The sequence below is a fragment of the Nelumbo nucifera genome, chromosome 3 (assembly GCF_055504915.1).
Source record: "Nelumbo nucifera cultivar China Antique chromosome 3, China Antique-T2T, whole genome shotgun sequence".
NCBI classification, from domain to species: Eukaryota; Viridiplantae; Streptophyta; class Magnoliopsida; order Proteales; family Nelumbonaceae; genus Nelumbo; species Nelumbo nucifera.
Window position 1 is genome coordinate 9421572 of NC_142651.1, and position 21757 is coordinate 9443328.

At 36.4% G+C, this 21757-nt stretch overlaps 2 protein-coding genes across 3 annotated transcripts; one reads left to right on the top strand and one right to left on the bottom strand.

Moving 5' to 3' along the window:
• The first annotated feature begins 5438 nt into the window (after window positions 1-5438).
• Window positions 5439-10447, top strand: LOC104593198 (carbonic anhydrase 2-like). Of its 2 annotated transcripts, none has more exons than XM_010252957.3 (9): window positions 5439-5523; window positions 6240-6315; window positions 8465-8623; window positions 8757-8805; window positions 8926-9042; window positions 9137-9190; window positions 9307-9383; window positions 9539-9644; window positions 10030-10447. In XM_010252957.3, exons 2-9 carry the CDS (start codon window positions 6266-6268, stop codon window positions 10195-10197), a joined length of 780 nt encoding a protein of 259 aa, XP_010251259.1. In that variant the 5' UTR covers window positions 5439-5523; window positions 6240-6265; the 3' UTR covers window positions 10198-10447. The 2 variants fall into 2 exon arrangements, with proteins under 2 accessions (XP_010251259.1, XP_088756295.1); XM_088900169.1 differs by having other exon boundaries at window positions 5463-6151.
• Window positions 10448-14654: 4207 nt separating this feature from the next.
• LOC104593199 (transcription factor WER-like) lies at window positions 14655-16503 on the bottom strand. The gene is made up of 3 exons (XM_010252958.3): window positions 16197-16503; window positions 15933-16062; window positions 14655-15226 (listed from the first exon to the last, which is right to left on the bottom strand). The coding sequence occupies exons 1-3, from the start codon at window positions 16300-16302 to the stop codon at window positions 14785-14787; spliced, it is 678 nt and encodes a 225-aa protein (XP_010251260.1). The 5' UTR covers window positions 16303-16503; the 3' UTR covers window positions 14655-14784.
• Between the last annotated feature and the right edge of the window lie 5254 nt (window positions 16504-21757).

Genomic DNA, 21757 nt, shown 5'->3' on the forward strand with positions numbered 1-21757 from the left:
TGCGCAAAATTCTTATACCTATTCTTTCTAGCTTCCAAAGCAAACAGTAGAAAGGATGATACAGACGGTACACTTCGACGCTATTTCTTTCTGGACGAGTTAAAACTGCAAGTTTTATGAACTCGAATGGGATAAGCTCAAGTTAAAATAAATAAACTTGGGTTCTGGCATTTCACCAAGAAATAGAGATTCGGCATAAGACAAATGTATCAATTCAAAAGGTTGGATGTATTTGACTTCAATGTGTTAGGTATAGAGTCGGTCACAGACTCACAGAGGGTCGTCAAATCTGCCGGCTAATATATTAGCCTCTAATATATTATATGTGCCTAACATTACCTTAATTAATTAACCATCTTCTGAAATCTAACGACTTAAGTAATTCTGTACCACCTACCATACATATCCACATAAAAGGGAAAAGGAAAGGATAAGAATTTGATGAAACAGAGCATATTTTGGTCGGGAGTCGGGACACGGGACAATGCATATACATGGGTCTCGGCCACATTTCTCATATTCAGCGAATCAAGATAACCGCCGAATGGGGCGCTTTCTGAGTTTTTTTTTTTTTTTTTTATTAATCTATCTAATTCTAAGGGTTTGTAACTACACCAAAAATCCCTCCGACCAAATGGCACCTTTGCTCCATGTTAATAGTTGGTCACTGCTGGCTACTAAAGGAGATATTATAGCATTTAAGCTGGGGTCCTTCACCATGTACGAAATATTCCAAAGGCAAGAAAATTAATTACAAACTTACAAAATTGAACCTTGTCATAATGTATTACAAGACCAAATATATTCTTAGATTAGGACAACAAACAAATAACATTTACATAGGAACTAACCTGCCGATGACGCAGCAGGAAAATTTAATTATTTTTTGTTCTCACCCTAGAGTCGCATGTGTATTATGAGACAGTGACACAAATAAATAAATGGAACTTATTTAAATTTCAATTTGATCCATTAGCATTTGGATTTGAATCCAATCTAATCCATCCGATTCAGATCAACTTTAAATATCGTATATTTATTATATTAAAATAAAACGCGATCATATATTATAATTATTAAAAGAATAAACTAGTTTAAGACCATCGGCTTGTAAAAAGACCACAATTAAACACGGCCAGCCTAGTATCAACCCGAACAGATCAAACATACCAAGCCATTTGATTGGTGATTTACACCGACTTAGTATTAGAATATTCTAGAAAATTTATTAAGGCTGCGTTTATTTTAAGTGTAAATTCAGTTTTACATCCATGGGAAATGTGAACCGGTTTAGTTGTCAATGGAAATTGAGACTGATAGATTTTGAAAATGTACACCAATTTTGTTTGGTTGTCAAGGTGTAACTTCTGTAAAAATTTACACAGAGGATGAGGGAAGCAGAGGAAGAAGAATAAGAAAAAGGAGGAGGAGAAGAGAGAAAGAGAGAGAACGAAAGAGAGACAGATGGTGAGAGAAAGGTCGGAGGTGGGTTCAGATCTGTCGCTTCAACTGGTTGCAGTGGCAGTGATGGAACAAAGAAAGAAAAAAAAAAGGGGGGAAGAAGAAGAAGAAGAGAGAGAGAGAGAGAGAAATTGCCAGTGCCACTGTCGCCCTAGGTTCAGATTTTTCGTTGCAACTAGGGATGACAATTTCCCCGTAAAACCGGTGTCCCGCCCCACCCCAAACGGGGCGGGTTTTCCCAGACCCTAAACAAGGACAGGGCGGGGACGGGGAAAATAATTTTTCCCCGAACCAGGTACGAGGCGGGGTCGGGTCTTGTATATAATTTCCCGAACCCGCCTTGAACCCGAAGGTAAATTAGTAAAATATATCTAGGTTTAATATTGATATTTAAAATATCTCCAAGTTTTCCCTAAATTCTTAAAATCCTAGGATCCCATAATTTTATTTTTGAATTATCCCTAAAGTTTTATAATTCAATTCTAAAATACCCCCAAATTCCTATATTCTATGTATAAATTGTCCATAAAATAGATATTTTTTAAGTAATTGCCTTGGAGCGGGGAAAATTCGGGGATTCCCCGTCCCCGATGGGGAATGGATGCCTTGCCCCGAACCCGCCTAGCCACTGGGGACGGGGGGGTACGGGGCAAGGTATTGTGACTTCAGGGCGGGGATGGGGAGGGGGTGCCCCACCCCAAACCCGCCTCATTGCCATTCTTAGTTGCAACTGGTTGCAGCAACGGTGACGGAACAAAGAAAGAAAAGAGGGGGGAAGAAGAAGAAGAAGAGAGAAGGAGGAGAGAGAGAGAGAGATCGTCGGTGTCGTTGCCGCCCTGGGCTCAAATCTGCCGGTGCAACTGGTTGCAGCAGCAATGATAGAACAGAGAAAGAAAAAAAGGGGGAAGAAGAAGAAGAAGAAGAGAGAGAGAGAGAGAGAGAGACGTTAGTTTTACACCAATAATTTCAATATATATTTTACATTAACTATCGGTGTAAAAAAAATTCAAAAATCAGTTTTACACCGATATGTAAAATCACACTCTTTCCAAACATGTGTAAAATCGAACCAAGGTGTAAAGTTTACCCCCCACCCCAATCAAACGTGGCCCAACTAAAAAAAAGTTGTAAATGGTACCAAACAGATGTGAAATACAAGAATAGAAAGTTATTGAATTAGATAGATGGCTAATTTATAGATAGAGTTCTAACATACTCGTGCATAGTTGGCCAAGTGGCCATTTAGTTACAGTTGTAATCTTGTTTTGTTATAGCTGTCATCTTGCTCTGTTATACTTCTGATACCCTCCCCTCAAGTTGGAGTTTCAGTGGATACGATGCCCAACGTGGATGATAGATCGATGGATTTATCGTTACTGAGAGGAGGAGATCTGCAGGTTGAGAAGTACTTGGAAGGTGGAAGGTCTGAATCTCTTGCCATTGTATGTGTTCACAGACAAAGTGGCAGTCGATGTCGATGTATTTTGTCCTTTCATGAAAAACGGGATTAGCAGCGATATGTAGTGCAGCCTTATTGTCACAATGCAACTGCATTGGAGATGCAAGAGGAATATGAAGATCAGCAAGGACCCGTTTTAGGCATAACATTTCAGCTGTTGTGGTAGCCATGGCACGGTATTCTCCTTCGGCAAAGGACCTAGAAACTATGGGTTGTTTCTTTATTTTCCATGAAATGGGAGAGCTACCCAACATTGTAATGTAGCCAATTGTCGACTTTGGAATTGAGGAGCAAGAGGCCCAATCGAAATCACATAACCAATGAAGAACAAGGTTATTTGAAGCTGGTAAAAAATGCCATGATGTAATGTTGCCTTTAAGAACCGGAAAACATGGAGGGCAGCATCTAAGTGTTCTTGGTGTGGTTCATGCATGAATTGATTAAAGCGATGGACAACGAAGCTGCGATCAGGCCTTGTTACTGTGAGATAAATAAAGCGTCCTACCAAAACCAAGAGGAATCTGCATATAGACTTCTTCATGGAGATCTCCATGAAGGAAAGCGTTGTTTACATAAAAATCCCAATGTTTTGTCGTGGTTACAGCCAAGAGACATCTAATAGTGACTAGTTTAGCCACTAGTGCAAATGTATCGTGGTATTCTAAACCTTCAACTTGCTTATAGCCCTTAGCAACTAAATGGGTTTTATACCGTTCGACTGAACCATCAGCATTGAGCTTTTTCTTGTATACCCATTTGGAGCCGATGGCTCATTTGCAGGAGGTAAATCAACGATGGGCCATGTTTTGTTTCGCTCAAGGGTATCTATTTCATCAGCCATAGCACGCCTCCAATTAGGATCACAGACTACTGAAAAGAAGGTAGGTTCAATATGGGCAAAAGCAGCATTAAGGTAGGATTGTGGTATTCACTAAGAGCAGTGGGGGTTGGCATGAGTGACGAGGATGAGAAGGTGTAGGAAGTGGAATTGCAGTGGTCTGTGGCTTGTTGCTGAAAAGGGAATTGATCTTCATAAAAAACCGCATCTTGACCATAAGGTAGCCGATGAACACACTGCGAATTGAATGGCATTATTTAATTAATTATCATGCGAATGGCCTTAAATAGAATTCCCATCTCCAAATAGATTCTCTCTTTCTTTCTTTGCCATTGCCTCAGACCTTGTGAGACTTGAGCACCATGCACCTCTCTGGCTAGAGCCCATCTTGCTTACAACTATACCAATGAGCATGAGACTTAAATCATGACAATTTTATATCAATTAGATTTGGATGAAGGGTCAAATATAATTATAAATGAATTGAGCTCGGGTTTTCTAGAATTAATTGGATTAGGTTAAAGTTAAAATTTGGACAAGAGAATACCAATTTCAGCCCTACGTTAGATGGATGTTACAAAACTAAACATGGGGAGGCCTAAGAGAAGTCGTGGGTCTTTATGATGGGCAAAATGGAAATCCCCTCCCTGGGAGAGGTTTCAAGCTAAGACCAGCAAGCCATTCTGGCTTAACAGTATGCATATGTCAAAATTAATAACTTTGGGTAGAAGCGAGAGCAGAGCACCATTAATGGTGTCTGCGGCATATAACCACCGTTTTTATCTCTTGATGGAACCTTGGTCTGCAGTATCCAGTCATGGTTTCATAAATCTAGCTAGCTAGAAAACATATAGATAAACGCTTCCTTAATCCTTCATTTGAACAACGTTTCACGCGTCCAGTCCAAACTCCACATGCAAGTCACACCTCAACACAATTTCTAGCTTTCATTGTATTGCATTATTCCATGCTCCTGGGTCCACCATATATATGTCAGGGTCAGGACCGGAGGAGGAGTCTGGATCGGGACGACAGAAACCCTTTCTCTCACTAGGAAAAAAATTAAAGAATCACTATATAATTATATAAGATTTAAATCATTAATTAATGTAATTCGCTTGGCAAATTAGTTTTATTATTGTTATATAGTCCACCATCCACATGAAAATATCATTATTTACGTTGCTTTGTTAATTATTAAATAATTTCTGCACTTATGAATGAGACATTTTACCATATTTATTTGTGTGAGTTTGGACTATATATATATATAGCTAATTAAAAACGTGATGATTGTTGTGTCTTGTGTGGGGGGGCTGTAAAACCAACGATAAGGTGATAAGAGAGTTGTGAGCCAAGTCGTTGATTGGTTAAACCCAACCCGTTGGACGTGTATGGAACCAATGTGTACCAATGACTGGCTCTTTCGTTCACTCTTGATTGCATGGTTAGGTACACACGTTTTTGTTTTATTTATATATAAAAAACGTTTGTCCAAAACTATCATCTCATCATGTGATAGATACAGAGGAATAAATTAGATTAATATAATCACGTTGCCATTGCAAGTCAGCCATCCATCCATGGTTAACCATAGTTGGTTAGCTTAACCAGGGTTAATTTATTAGGTGGGTTGTCTGAACTATATAACATACAAGCAACCATATTCCTCTATAAATAGAGACTGAACCCACAGAGCTTAGCATCGTGTCTTGGTTCTGTGCCTGAGTTGTTAAACCATTCTTGTGGTCATTTGTCCCTGCAGGTCTGCTGTGAATACTTCTCTTCCTCCCTCATGTATTTTTGTTTTTATTCTTTTGTCTTTACACCGTTATTCTTCAAAACTCTCCGATTTCTGGCCTGAATGTATAGTATAGATCATTAAGATTGCTTGGGTTTGGACTATATGTTGCTGTAACTAGTATTTAAAGCCTATTTGGAAGAGCTTCAGCTTTGATTGAGCTGTGTTGAAGAACGGAAAGTCTATTTATTAGCTGAATTTAACTGTATTTCGGCTTTCCAAGTTTTTCACCCACCATATATACTATATAGCTTCTTACTTCTATATATGGGGGCTCACCTTGCAAATCCAGAAGCTGCGTGCTGCAGCGTCAAAGCCCTCCCAGTCCCAGAAGGGCAGTTATTAAAGTTGGGTTCCTAGCTAGCTTAATCCATCATGAGCTATAGTCAGTCAGGGTAATGCCCGTTCCAACAACAGTCTTTACAGTCTTGCGTTGAAAATATCTTCATAATTATGTAATTTATTTTATGGGATATATTTATAATACAAGATTGAAGGGGCTGCTCAAAGGGTGCAAGCACCGACCTACCCTTCCACCCCTAAGATGACTTATACAAATTAAATTACTTTTCAAGACGTACTCCATAGTATGGTAATTGCATACATCTACTTCAACATTGTTTCATTTTGTCAAAAAAAAAATTTATATTTTCACACTTTAATTTGTTGGATGTATATAGGCAGCAAGCAAAGTCATATATAGGAGATGGAGGATTCATATGAAGTAGCCATTGCTGTACTGGACAAACTCGTCAGGTATATCCTCTGCAAAACACAGTCACAGTTTTCTTATTTTCCAACCGTTTCGATACTATTTCCAACTGTATTAAATACCCCCTAGAATATTGGCTTTTTTTTTTTTTTGCAAAATTTCCAAAACTAAGCTCATGAGCCATTCACCCGTGATTTCAGTTTCGGGCCTACGTCCACCTACGTTGCCTGAATCATGGTCCTAGGAACAGGACCACCATCGTACCAGTGAGGCCCACTGAAAGTCAGCATAATCGCCTAAATTAAATTTTGAACATGTGATGATCCATTTTATTATTTTTTATTATTATTGCTGTTGTTATGGATGAGTGATGGCCTATTTATTTATTTACTTTCTTAAGAGCAAAATAAAAGATTCATTTATTATTATTTAAATGAACATTTGAAATTTTTTTGACACTTGTCCTTTAAAATACCTTCAGCCCACTCTTGAAAAAGATTAAAACCCACTTTTAACATTTGTTAAAATATTTATCAAATGCTTATTTAACATGCTTACTATGTTGTGCCTACTAGATCCGATCCCCCATCTATAATCCATATTCAAAATATTGGAAGGCCCACTTACGAGTTGTTTTCTTGAATCTGCTATAAGGCTTTGACATAGTGAATAGACCGTAAATGAATACGAATGATACTCTCACCTTTGGTTGTATTGGTATCATTGTTGTTTATACCTGAGATCTTTTGGGTTGATCAATACAAATTGGTGAGAAATAGTATTATAATTACATCTTATGCCAGAGTTATTTCAGTTAGAATATTTTAATCTTTACCCCTTCGAAAAATAAACATCAATTTGATATTTCTAGAAATAACTTTTCATACATGCCTATATCAACCATATATAATAATTATATATCAATTTAATCAACTCAGAATAATGTTTTGTTTTAGGTAGAAACAACAATGGTAACAAATATATACATTGTTTGTTTGTATAAATTCATATCAAGGGTATTCCACGGTGATTTGATAGTTGTTTCATCTTAGATGATAGATTTAAAAAAAAAAAAGGAATATAAATCCACCTACCAGTTAGAGGTGTGGAATAGACCTACTGGTTAGAGCGGAGAGGTATGGAAAAAAAAAAAGGTAAATTTCTTAAATTACCCTTATGGTTTAATTAATTGATTAAGTATACCCTTACTATTTGACTTTTTTTAAGGCTATCCCTACTGCTTCAGAAATTTATCAATTGTTGTTAAATTAATATTGATAGAAGGGGTATACTTAGTCAATTAGCTAAGCTATAAAGGTAATTTAAAAATTTTACCCAAAAAATAAAAAACTTTTGTATGTAATTGAAAGGAGAAAAGTCCGCCCAGTAGTTCATCATATATAGTATTTTGGACTGTGGCTCCTTCTTCTATTGACTTTGGCCATGTTTGGGAGTGCTTAAAAATAAGTGCTTATTTGGGCTATTAAGCACTTATTGATATTTTGGAAATAAGCCCAAAATAAGTGCTTATTTTAAAAATAAGGGCTTATTTCTTAAGCCCAAATTTATAGCTTTCTGTAAAGTGCTTATACAATAAGCACTTATTCAATTTTTTCCATCAAAATTTATCCCTAGTTGAATTTTAAAATACCACATATAAAGTTATGTTTAGTTGGATTTTATAAAAGTACTTTTGTGAAAGTGCTTTTATAAAAAAAAATACTTTCAGAAAAGTGTTTTCACAAAAGTACATTTGTAAAAGTACTTTCAAAAAGTACTTTTATAAAGGTGCTTTCACAAAAGTACTTTCAAAAAAGTGTTTTTATAAAAGTACTTTCGTAAAAGTATTTTTATAAAAGTGTTTTCATAAAAGTACTTTCACAAAAATGTTTTTATAAAAGTAATTTAGTAAAAATGCTTTCATAAAGGTATATTTTGAAAATTTAAAAGAAAAATGACAAAATAATCACAAATGCTTATTTAAGTGATAATTAGAAAAAAAAAATAAATAAATAAAGATTACCAAGCGTGGCAAATGCAAATAAGTACTTATTCGAATAAGCACTTATTTTTAAATTAAACACTCCTAAACATGGCCTTAGTGGTGTGCCTTAATTTAGTAGCTAGCTTCATCCTTCAATTCAAATAAATAAAAATAATTAACATAGACTGCACTTAATTGTTGGGTTACAGGAAGAAGGGAAGCATGGAGGCAGTGGCTGCGGCGAAAATCAAGCAACTAACAGCCGAGTTGATAGAAGCTGATGAGGAGGGTACTAAAAATGAACCATCATTTGATGCCTTTGAGAGGATAAAAGGGGGTTTCCTTCACTTCAAGAAGGAGATATTTAAGTAAGCACTAATTAAGCATCCTACTTTCTCATACTGTTATGGCTATAGTTTAAATAATATTGCTTGAATTATATATGTGCATTGTTAACCCTCCATTCATCCAACCGATTGCTTCTTGTATTTTTGTTTACAGTAAGTATCCCCATAAGTTGGAGCAACTTGCCGATGGCCAGAAGCCAAAGGTACCTTATACACTTGCTATCTTAGCTATTATCAATATATCTATCCACATCCCATATTATATATAACACAATTAATTGAATATGATGATGATGATGACGACGAATAGTAATTGATTGCAGTTTTTTGTATTTGCATGCTCTGATTCCCGAGTATGCCCCTCCAATATACTGGACTTCCAACCGGGAGAAGCCTTTATGGTCCGGAATATCGCCAATATGGTGCCACCATTCGACAAGGTCCTCTAATTCTCTTTTCCTAGATCTCTTCCTCCACCTTATTACTTCTGATTGATAATATATAGAGTCTGTCTGTCTGTATGTGTATCTACAGATTAGATACTCTGGAGCTGGGGCGGCCATCGAATATGCAGTGTTGCATCTTCATGTGAGAACTCAGAAATACATGCATTATTAGAAATTTCTCAGGTTTTGTTTTTGGTGTGACTTGTGAGAGAGGGAATTAATTAATTAAAATAAATAATATATATACAAATTCCACAGGTGGAGGTAATCATGGTAATCGGACACAGCAGGTGTGGTGGGATAGAGGCACTGATGAAGCAATCCCATTCCCCTACGTAAGCTTTTTCATTAATTTTGTAATATATATATATATATATATATTATTTACTGAGTAGGGAGTATCGCATGAAACCAAAATGAAGAGGGTCTGCTAGCTGCGCATGCATGACTGCTATATATATATAATCCATCTCTTGCGCGCATGTTGCAGTTATTTCATAGAAGACTGGGTCAAGATCGGTTTGCCGGCAAAGGAGAAGGTGCTTTTAGACCATAGCCATTTACCTTTCGAGGAACAATGCATGTATTGTGAAAAGGTGAGTGCAGACCTACCAATCCAATCTATTACTTAAGGATCCATTTGATTTGCAATCGGAATTGGAATCGAAAAATTGAAATTAATGAAATTTGAAATCAACTGCCTAAGGGAGGGACGAGGAATGGCCATTCCCTCAAATGAGAGAATGTCATTCCATCGGAAATAAGAATGGAATTTAGATTTCTGCGCCCAAAGTTGCCAATTCCAAATCCCTCTTCCCACAAACCAAATGGGCCCTAATTAGTTCATTCACGATTATTAAAATTAAGGGTCTGGAATTGAAATTAATTTAATACTGTCATTGATATACATTAGATTCTAATGCATGGCTTAATGGTTTCAATTATTAATTTTGTAAAATTAATAAAATGTGCATTCTGTAGGAGGCTGTGAACACATCGCTCTTCAACCTACTGACTTATCCCTTCGTCAGAGATGCTGTGCTCAAAAAAACTCTGTATTTGAAGGCCGGCTACTACGACTTCGTTAATGGATCTTTTGAGCTTTGGTCCGTCCATGTTGGCGCTTGTCACCCCATTCTCATTCATTAATATATATTTTAAAAACTTGGCACTTCAACTTCAACCATGCATATATATATATATATATATATATATATATATATATATATATAAACTATCGCCTGCGTGCAATAAATAAATGAAGAGCTAGCTAGCTATTAGTAATTTCCTTGTGTGTGCACTTCATTTCTTTGTTAATCCTGTTCGATTTTGTTAATGATAATACCCCAAGTCTGCGTGCAATAAATAAATGAAGAGCTAGCTAGCTATTTTATCACCAGTGTGGAGCTTTAATAATAATAGGGGTTTTTATGATTCAGTCCACCCCTAAGTGGAGCTAGGATTTTTTAGGGGTGGACTAAATCCTGCCCCGTGGGTTGATGTTAAATTTACGAGTAAGATGTGATTTATAGGAGGGCTATTAATAGATTAAGAAGGAGCTGCAAAAAAGATTTCTGAGGGAGAGTGCAGTTCAAAAATGCCTTAATAATTATTGGTTCCACAGGCCATAGCCTGCTGCTCAGTTCAGCTAATCCTATCTCAAACCCACAACTTTGGGCTGTGCTTGATTTAAAAGAAAAAAGGTAGGGAAATGATACAAACCCTATACAATTTCCCTACGTTTTCTTTCAAACCAAACACATCATATAGATTTTCAATATTTTTTTGTGGTTGTTTATAAGTTCCCACTATTCGATCTTTTAGCAACAGAAAAGTGTCCAAAATAGATCTCTTGCTGTTGACTTGAGGAGAGAACAATAAGGGAAGAATTCCTTTCTCTCCATGAATATTGCTCATATGATACCATCGAATATTCAAGCTGTTTCCCTCCATTCTTCCATTCTACAGTTCGTTAAGAGGTTTCGGCATCTCCAAGGAGCTGGGAGATGGGGCTTTGAGGCTTTGTGAAATTTGGGGTTCTAAGAACCCGTTTTATCAACCAGGTAATGAAGCCAGTTTAAACGGATCATATTTAACCCATTTACGATGACTATACTGTATACAGTATGTGGTGTGGGTTAACGGTCTGAACCCATTTCTGTGTGACCCGTTTAGGACACTATACTCGCTTATCCTTGCCCTGCATGGGTTATGGATAATATTATTAATTAATTCAATCATAATAAAATAATATTTAATAATTATAATTAACTACAACTTGCCACAAATGTTTTTATTATTAATATTATTATTATTAAAAATCAGTTTGCTAATTAAAAATTATTAAAAACTATTATAATGTTAAACTACTCATTTTTCAAACTACCGAGAACGTTGAATTAATTTAATAAACTTAACGATGACTTATAACGTTATTAAAAATAATTATAAAACTAAATAATTTTATTAAGAAATAACAAAGCCTATGCACTAGCTCAGTTTCTATCAATTAATTATTACTTTTTAAACCAAAAAAAAAAAAGAAGCTAGGCATAACCCAAATTAGTGATTTTTCGCTTTGTCATAAATTCTATCGATGTGATTTAATCAAGGGAAAATTCTCGATTAGTACCTTATACTTTGGGCCTACTGCCACTTTGGTCCTCGAACTTTAAAATGCAACAATTTAGTACCTGAACTTTTAAAACATGACAATCCAGTACCTGCCATTAACTAGCTGTTAACCAGCCGTTAAGTGGCATTTGAAAAAGGCACAAATGCCCTTCAAGTGTTATTTAATTTTCTTTATCAACCATCTAAACCTTGACAAAAAATTAACAGTCCCAAATCCTGTTTGCCTTTTCCATTCAAGAAAGTTGAGGTCACCTTTGAGTGGCCATTCTGGTGACCTCAACTTTCTTGAATAAAAGAGGCAATGATCTGAAACTGTTAATTTTATGTCAATGTTTGAATGATTGATAAAGAAAATTAGATGACACACGAAGGGGATTTGTGTCTTTTTCAAATGCCACTTAACGACTGGTTAACAGCTAGTTAACAGCAAGTATTGGATTGTCACATTTAAAAGTTCGGGTGCTGAATTGTCACATTTTAAAGTTCGGGGACCAAAGTGGCACTAGGCCCAAAGTACAGGGTATTAATCTGGAATTTTCCCTTTAATCAAATTAGTGATATTTTGAAAAATAATTACTATAAATTAATAAATAAAACTATTTAGTCATAGGGAACCTACTTAATTAATTTTAAAATTAATTATATTAAATTATTGAATTTTAAAAATGGATAATAAAAACTGTTAAAATTTAACATAATTATTATGAATAATAATAAGTACTTAATTGATAAACATAAAGATAGTTAATTTAATAGGTTTTAATTAAATCATTGAATTCATTTCAAATTTTAAAGTTTCAAATTGATACAACTATATAATCAAAATCTTTAAAATAATTAGTTAGTAAATACATCTAGTTTTAAAATTAATTAATTGTATTGGACTTGAACCAATTCAGCCAATGTTTAGAGAACCAAACTGGATTGATTGGTTTGACCAGAAAAATCATGGCCCAATCTGTTGGCTGGTTCAAATATTAGGCTCTAAAACTAGGGAGTGATAAAATCTGGGTTGGTATCAAGGGCCAACTATTTTTGCCAAAGAAACTCCTTTTTTGGTATCAAATAAAAATTAAAACTAATATATGTAGATAGAATATAATTATATATTTTCAATATATATATGTATGTATGTATGTATGGAGGATAATGTGTTAAATGAGTTTGACCTAAATGATTGAACCAATGACTTGTTACCCAGAGGGAATGACGTTTATACCTCTGAGTTGGTTCTCTAAACATTGGGTTCAATCTAATTGGGAATGTTAAGGGTTCCTTCTGCTTCAACTTAACAAAATCCATGCATTGCATGGTTCTCAACTAGTATTAGTATTAAATTTAAATTGACCACATAATCATATTTGCATTAAGTATGGCTATGTAAATTGTAAAACACATTGACAAGACAATAGAAAACACTGTCTCTATTTAAGCATTTTTTTAGGTCAGTGATTGAAGGAAATTGATAAGGACGCATGTGCCTACCATCAAAGGATACATCTATACCAAAAAAAAAAAAGATAACTATGTCTCAAGGAAATGTTCAACCTAAAAGATTAAAATGTTAAGTGAGGTGATTGAATAAGTATTTATTCTTTAACATACTCCCTTATGTGAAAATCTATTGGGCTTAGCATGGACAAGCAAAGGCTCACCCATACCTTGTACTGGAATTTAATAAATTATAACCGGTCAGTGATGATGATGATGATTGAACATTAGACCATATAGGCTCCCATTTGGGCCAGTTCATTTTTTTATTTATAAAGGGGTAAGTCAACCAATGGGATTATGGTTTCTATTGACCACTTTTCCCGTGTTCATTTTGAATGTTCATGTAGGACCCACAAAAAAATAGATATCACTTACCCTAGAAAGCTTAAAGGTTTTTATTCTTCACACCTCATGCAAAAAGATTATTGGGCTTGAATAGGCATTTATTCTTTAACATACTAACACTATAAATATACTAATCATGAAAAACATAATAATTGATCTGCTACGAGCAAGGACCAAAAGACTTCATCATGTGATTGACGATATGGACCACTTGGGATTCCTGGTTTCTCAACAAGTCAAAAATCCGTACGTACCTATCTTAGTGGTTTGTAAAAGCCTTTCGAGATGATTTTGCTGCATTAAATGACTTTTATTCAAATAAGGTACAATGAATTTTTACCCAACAAATAATAACTTGAACTAATTGTTAGTAAATGGGGTCACTGAGTTTGTTGTTGGGTTACAAGTAAATCTGTTCCTAGGATATAACAGAGTTTTGGGCAAGAATCTACAACCAGCAAAGTTAAAGAATCTTCGAAGAAACCTTTTGTGAGACTGTAGTAGATCGGACTGAGAGAGAGAAAGAAAGTAGATTTCGAAAATGTGTGTTGTTGAAGTCTGATTCATGATCCTTAAATAGTTTATGAAGAGGTATGAAAAAAAGGGAGGTACTGGATCAGATTAATGACAGTTAACTTTGAATTGTGCCTCTTGATCACACTCGATCGAATCGTGACCGTTGATCAGCATCACACCAAAACCAAAGTCACCCTTCATGAGCCACGCAGGTGCGAGCAAAGTGCGTCTTATTGCGCTGCACACACGTGCATGCGTGTTACACGATATCAAACCTCCATACTCTCTTCTACTATTTCTAAGAAGTGTAAATCAATTCCTATTAAAATACTGAAAACAAAGCTTATGATTTTTCAATGTGGAACAAGTTCAAAACCGGATTGGATTTTGTAAGAGAAAAAACTAATTTTCCAAACAAGTGTGCAGGTGCATATTTGTTTTAGTTCGCAATTTGCAGGATTCCGATCACCTATGTACGATAAAAAGTTGGTAATTCAAAACATACTTATCCAGCTACCAGCTAGCAAGATCGTTATATCGGTATAAACCACCCGATTGTTTTATGAAATATGAACTTACTTTAGACTTTAGACTGACTGAAGTAGTACTCTGTATGCTAATCAGCAATTAGTAGAAATGTTGTTGCATCCACTGAATTGCGATGAAATATAGTATTCATAAATTGAGCGGAGGGTTACACAGCAAGGAGTAGTAGTACAGAGAGAGAGAGAGAGAGAGGTGGGGGTGTTACAATCCACGCCAAACAACATCAAGGGAATTCCCATCAGGAATCTCTATTAAACTTGGAGTATTAATGTCTAAATCGTCACTAAGAGACCAGAATGAATTCTCATAACATTCACTCATCGCCGGGTCTTGTGTCTCCAGGTCCAGGGCTTCAAGACTGTTTCCAGAGGCAGAGGCTTCAATATTATTCACTGCGGATCCCACGGCCTTAGAATTATCTTCGTCGCAAATTGGAAGGTTAGATAAATTCGTATGAGTGGAGAGATGGAGAGATTCCCCGGCTTCAACATTGCCTTTTTCGAACAGCGTCAATGATGAGGAAACGTCAACAACCTTGTTCTTTTCCTTTCTGATGCCGAGCTTCTTGCTCAAATGAGTGTTCCAGTGGTTCTTCACTTGATTGTCAGTTCGGCCTGGTACTCGGCCCGCGATTAGTGACCACCTAAAATAAGTTAACAACCACTAAATGTTAGTTGTTAGACCTCGACTCGTTTGCTGCTGCCTGCTGCTGCTGTGGTTCTGTTTATCAAAAACCGGCTCCAACCAGCCGGGTTGCTGGTTGAGCCAATTCAGCTTTAACAACTCTGGTCCACAAAAAAGTTCGACCAGCCAAGGTGGCCGGTTCCTGCTGGGTTTTAACTAGTTGAGTTCTACCTTGTACGTACGCGGTACGTCGGTCTCCAACAATAAATAAACAAGCACTACACCCCTACTATCGCCATATAGTCGATTGCTACAACAGTTGCCGTTGGTGCTAATTGTAAAAAACATCGATCGGCCATGAGTAATCCCTAATATATTTACCAGTAAACTTGACGCTATCCTTATTCCTACTAAGCCTAACTCTGCTTGTCTCTATTATTAACTACTTGATATATAGCAACTGTTAATCAATTAAATAAAAGGAACAGAAACGAAAATGATGAGTTCATCAGCACGTACGATGGCAGCAAGAACAAAATTAAACTCATCGTGCATGTTGATGGTTGGCTTGGTAGAAAAAATCACTTGAAAAGATCTCGGCCGGAAACAGTAATTAATTGATGGTGCAACAAAAAGAAAATGGGCAATGTGGGCAGCAAGAAGCTTGAATCAGGAATAGATCAGAATACAATAAGTTTAGTATAGCAAGTCGAAAGCAGAAAGACCTATTGCCAAGGAGCTTATGGAGTCGAATGATAAGGTCGTCTTCTTCCTCAGTGAATTCGCCTCTTTTCACGTCGGGTCTCAGATAATTCATCCACCTTAACCTGCAACTCTTCCCGCACCTCTTTAAACCTATTAATATACTTGGAAACAACTACAAATCACAACCCATCATCTAAAAACTAAAGTAAAAATATAATAACACCACCGGATATGATTCAACACCAGGTGAAATTAAAAAAAAAAAAAAAAGCGCTTCTGATCACCTGTCATCTTAGCTACACGATTCCACCGCCCTTTTCCATGAACCTTTATGTAGTCTATGAGAATCTTGTCTTCCTCTACCGTCCAGAAACCCTTCTTTTCTTCCATTTGCAAAGCAGACAGAGTTTGGAGTCTCTGGATTCGTTTATATAGGCGTGGTGAGAGGAATGTTGTTAGAACCCTTTAGTGTAGATTTTGAGCGCATGTGTTTGCTGTTGAGCTTCCTCTGCTCTGCATTAAGGTGCTAATGGACAAGTAGCTGTAATTTCTCCATACCATGCAACCTCAGCTTTGTTTGATAGTCATTAGTCAAGCATCTCATTACTTAATTGGGTCTGCTGGCACATTTTCTCCCACAACCAATAACTCTATATATGTAATATGTTGTTGCATGCATGAAAACAATCAACATTAATTTTATATATATGTGTGATATTTTGTATGGTGGAGAAGACACCCTTCGGCCCATGTGGGCCCCCTTTTTTTTTTGTCATATTCGTTATTTTAACCGAAAAGATGCTCAGTTTACTGATCCTACTTTTGTCATGCTCAGGCAGCTACTTTGGTAATAATCCACACATCAGATCTCACTTATATATATGATGATCTACTACTGTTAATTTAAAGGCAGCTAGCTATATATTAGCTATTTCGACTCTGAACAACCATTGATATATAGTTGATACTCATCACATGCCACTCGTCAGGAGGATCGATCTTGCCCAATTATTGGTCATGTTTTTGGGCACTCCCTCTAGTTGGGTTATGGATTATGATATATTGATGCCCAATGCAAGGCAAGCCGTTCGAACGGGCGTTGCCGTGACGGAAGCCAAACTCGTGTGACAGGACCTGATTAGAGGGTCTGGATACACGTATTAGTTTTTGAAAAGTAACTGCAGAAGGGTTAAACTCTTCGCTACATCTCTTTTAGCTTTTAAATTGATTTTTATAAAAATCAAATAATATAATTTATTAACCTTTTGTCTCTCTCTCTCTCTCGATTTTCATGTAATCTTTTTCTTTCCTTCTCTATTACAGTATCTAACAAGAAAAAAAAGGGAAAATAGCTAATGAGGCCTTAATAGGAAGGATCGTGATATCAAATTGATGTTTCCCAAGATATATGTTTTATTGGCAACAAAACTAAACTTGTTGTTTCAAAGTATTGTTTTATTCTCTTTGTTGTAGAAATAGTAGTAAACAGAGGAAGGACAGAATAATCTCGGCATTGCTTCCTTAGATGTATCGGCAAATACATCTTCTTGTCTTTAAAGGAATCACCTTATTCGGAGTGCTAATTTCCACAATTAAGAATTTAGAGGGCACTTGGGCGTAGAAGAAGCATTGATTGCTGATGAGGAATGAATCAAAAAAATTTGAGTTTCAAGGTAACACCATGGAGATTGGAAGTCTGAAATTGGTAAAAGTGGAGAATCTGTTAAGTAGAATGAAGAGATATCTCTAATCTTGCTGGAGTTAAGCCTTAGGAAGAAGAGTTCTTCAAAGTGATTCCATGGCTACCTCCGAAGACAAAAAAACAAAACCCTTTTAACCTGTTAGGTCCATTTGCTTTTTCTCGCTACAATTTCCCTGACATCTTTGCAATCAGATCAATAATTTTCTCATTTTTTACAATTATATCATCTTATCATCTCAAAGTAAACCCGATTCTTCAAAATATAGCAAGATCTTTCCCATCTTTAATTAAAATTATTAGATGAATCAAATAAAAAAAACCAAAAGAACAAAGAAAATAACGAGCTCCCTTTTTCTCTCTCCCCTTTTGCGGTTCAGAAAAAAAAAAAAAAAGTTATATACTCTCCAGGAGGCGTGCTACAAGGCGATTGGGTACCCCCACATTGTAAATTCTTGTCTTCAGCTCAGCTCATCCAGACCCGATGGCCTGAGCCACCGGCCACGCCTCTTCCATCATTAGGTATATGATACGATGCACTCTCTGAGTCTGTACGTTAGGAATAGGATGGCCGTCTCGGTTATTTGATTTTGAATTTTTGATAGACTGATCTGAAACTGAAAAGCTCAGCTCAGACCATGTATTGTAAACGAACGCATTAAATGAGTCGTGGTCCGTCCGTGGCCATTTAATGCACGTTACGAATTCCAATGCACGCGCAGTGGCGTCTTTCATAATTCCATGAGCACTCACTGCACCCGCCTTGTTCTGTAATTCATGCTCGCCTTTTCCAATTTTCTTTCACTGTTACAAAGCATATAAGACGATGAGGTGACTGGTGAGGTGACGTGGTTTTAGAAAGTAAAGCTGTGGTTGGCCTTTCTAGCATTAAATTGCTCAGTTTCCTATATTTCAGCAGCTCGACTATGCATCCGAGAACCCACCACCACAAAAAATCGAAGGATCAGTTTCAATTTCTCTGGCCTCTCCTCTTGAAATCAGAAATTGACTTTCAAAATGTTGCATTGATGGACCGAAACGTGATTCATGACTTTTCCCCCGCTTTTTCTTCTTTAGCAGAAGAGGAAAGCAGCTACTCCATTGAACAGTGACCTCATCGACGTGTGAATAACTCTAGGGATTTTGTTTGGGGTAATAACATATAAGGTTAACTTTTAGGGTTTAATATCAATAAAAGTAATATATTTAAAAAAAGTTTTAAAAATAATATTAATAAGACAAAACCAGTGTGTATCTTCTTCTTCTTGCTATTTATTCATCAGAGCTGCCGCCACTTCCGCTTCCGGTAACGTTGCCGGAGGTGGCGGGGGTTCTGATGAACAAATGGCAAGAAGAAGATAAACAATATTTTTTTTAAATATATCACTTTTATTGATATTAAACCCATTTTGTTTTTGTGTACGTAACTGCGACTAACAGCTAGCAAAAGACCCCAAGTCGTCGTGTATGTTAGAAATTATATAATCTGGTGATTGGGACGCACATTCAATGAACCCGACCGATCACATTGTCAACCCAAGGGTTCAAGGAAAAGAGAACCAGATTGATCTTAATTAAGAACGCAGAGCTCAAGACATACAGTCGCAACAGTACTCGATGGTCATAATATTATGGATTTCAATTTGCAGGTAACAATCAGGCAATGGATAATTGGATATACGGTTATAGTTTCCCATTTATTGTTTACTTTTCATTGGAATACTAATCTTAAATGCCCTTGCACCTTAACAACTTACAACACTGCTAAGCATAACAGGCTCCCTGGGTTGAAAAGAGATCTGAGAGTAGGTTTTTTTTAAGAGAATGGAAAAGTTTCAGCAATTTTAATTTCGTTAAAATTCTACTTCGAATAATCAGTATTTGGAAAATGATCCGTTTCGAGTCAACAAAACAAAATGTTTTGGCTAAACTTTTTAGCTTCAAGAAATAATTTCTTAGAACGAGTTTAGTTTTGAATACACAAAAAGAATTGGCCCCAACATTTTTCATAATTCCAAACTAAGTCCTTCTTAGTTGTCTCATCAGAAACAATTCTCTCAAAACATGCACATAGAATCCTAAATTGTCTCATTTAGGAGCTACTACACGCCCTGAAGAATGAATACCTTGAGACTTGGATACAAAGCAAGAAGTAGCAAGCTGGTAAGTTGTTTTTCCTCTGTATCTGGTTGCAGTGAAATTTTATTTCCATTAGTACAAATGCTTTGGAATGCAAATTCCGGTTTAATTTTGTTTTGGATTTTCGTCTTATTTTATTTCATTTGTACTACAGTCAAATAAAATAAAGTAAATTTTAAAATAAAAATAGATCATAATTTGCACTGAAATCATTTGCACTACCAAGACTTTGCACCAATACAAATAAATTTGCATTACAGCCAAACACAACCTAAGCAAATGCGGTATGCATTGAATGCAACTTTTATTAGGGATAAAATAGGTCAATTTGAAAAAAATTGCTACATAATCCTGATATTTCAATTCTATTATAGCCTATAAGAACCCATACTCCAAATCCACCAAGTCCTATTCATCCACCTAGTATTGGAGGTTTCTCAAATTTATATAAACCTCTCAATCAAATCTTCACCATTCTTAATTATAAAATGGACCTGGAAGTGCTCGGAAGGATGTTTTGCCAACAAGAGGTTTAACATTCCTACGTGGCAATATGTTTTGGGTCCAGAAGGGCTTGACATTTTTATCTTGATACCCTTTCCACTTCACCAAAACAAAGGTATAGTGCTGTGAATACTACACCTGAAAGTTGATATCCCTTGAATAAATTTGAATTTAGAGAAACCCCAAAACAAAGTATAGTGCTGTTAAGACATGGCAAATCCAAGATCACATCTCCGCCCCATAGCACATCCCCGCCGTGTATTGGGGAACATCTCCTGGTGATGACATCATCAGTTCTGGTACTATCATCAAGAGATGTTCCCACTACACAGCGGGGATGTGTTGTGGGGCGGCCCCATGTGAGGCGGAGATGTGAACTTGGCAAATCCAGATGCCCTCTAAGAACCTGTTGCCTCTGCTTGAAAAGCTATAAATCAAACCCAATGCAACATTACCGTTTGCACAAATACTTTTTTGGCTCCGTTCGCTTTTCAGTAAGTTATTTATCCCGGTAAATGCACTTACCCGGGTAAGTGTTTCTCAGGAAAGATTTACCCAAGTAAGTGCATTTACCCATGTTTTTTTTTTATTTCTCATGTCATTTTAGCCATAGTTTTCAAAACCAGACCAGACTGGACAATCGGACCAGAAAAACCGGGAATCGGTCAGGTGATCGGTTCCATTTTCCCCAAAAACCGGATTTCCCCCCAAAACCGTTGATTTTGGTCAGTGAACCACTGAACCGAGCGGTTAACCATTCAAATGGTTTTGACCGTTTTGTTTTTTTTGAATTTCTTTTAATTTTTTTATTTTTTTTTTGTCAACCGTTGATTTTGGTCAATGAACCACTGAACCGGACCCCTGACCAGTTTGATCACCGAGTCGGTTTTAAAAACCATGATTTTAGCCATAAAAATTCAATATTAAAAGGGGCATTTCTATCCCATTCAAGTAGTAGCAACTTTAGTGATCAGCAAGAAAATAAACTTTTCATGATCTCCACATAAATCTGAAAAAAAAAACATGGGTTTCTTGGTCAATAGAAATCAAAATCCCATTGACCAACTTTCTCCCTCTCAAAATCCAAAAAAATACCCCCTTTATGTCAAAAATTTCTTCTTCTTTGTGAGAAATGTTTAATCCCGCTTTAGTGGTTATCACCATATTTAATTATTTTAATGTGTTTTTTTCTCTTTTTCAAATTCAACCTTAACCCTTGCTGATGGCGTGGAAAGGGAAAAAGCCACACCCACATGACACATCCACGCAGGAGGAAATCAAGACTGGGTATTATTAGAGACCATGGTGTTTTACTTTTACCACAGGAGCAATGAGCTAAGAACACATTGGAGGTAGGAGGATCTATACCCTATAGCAATGCCTAACTAGCTAGGTTAGGACTATAGCAATTCCAACTCCAATGTGGTCCACCTGATAAACTCGTTTGGAACATCACATGCACGAGTAGTCGAGTACCGTCTACTGTGTTGGTATTCAACGGTG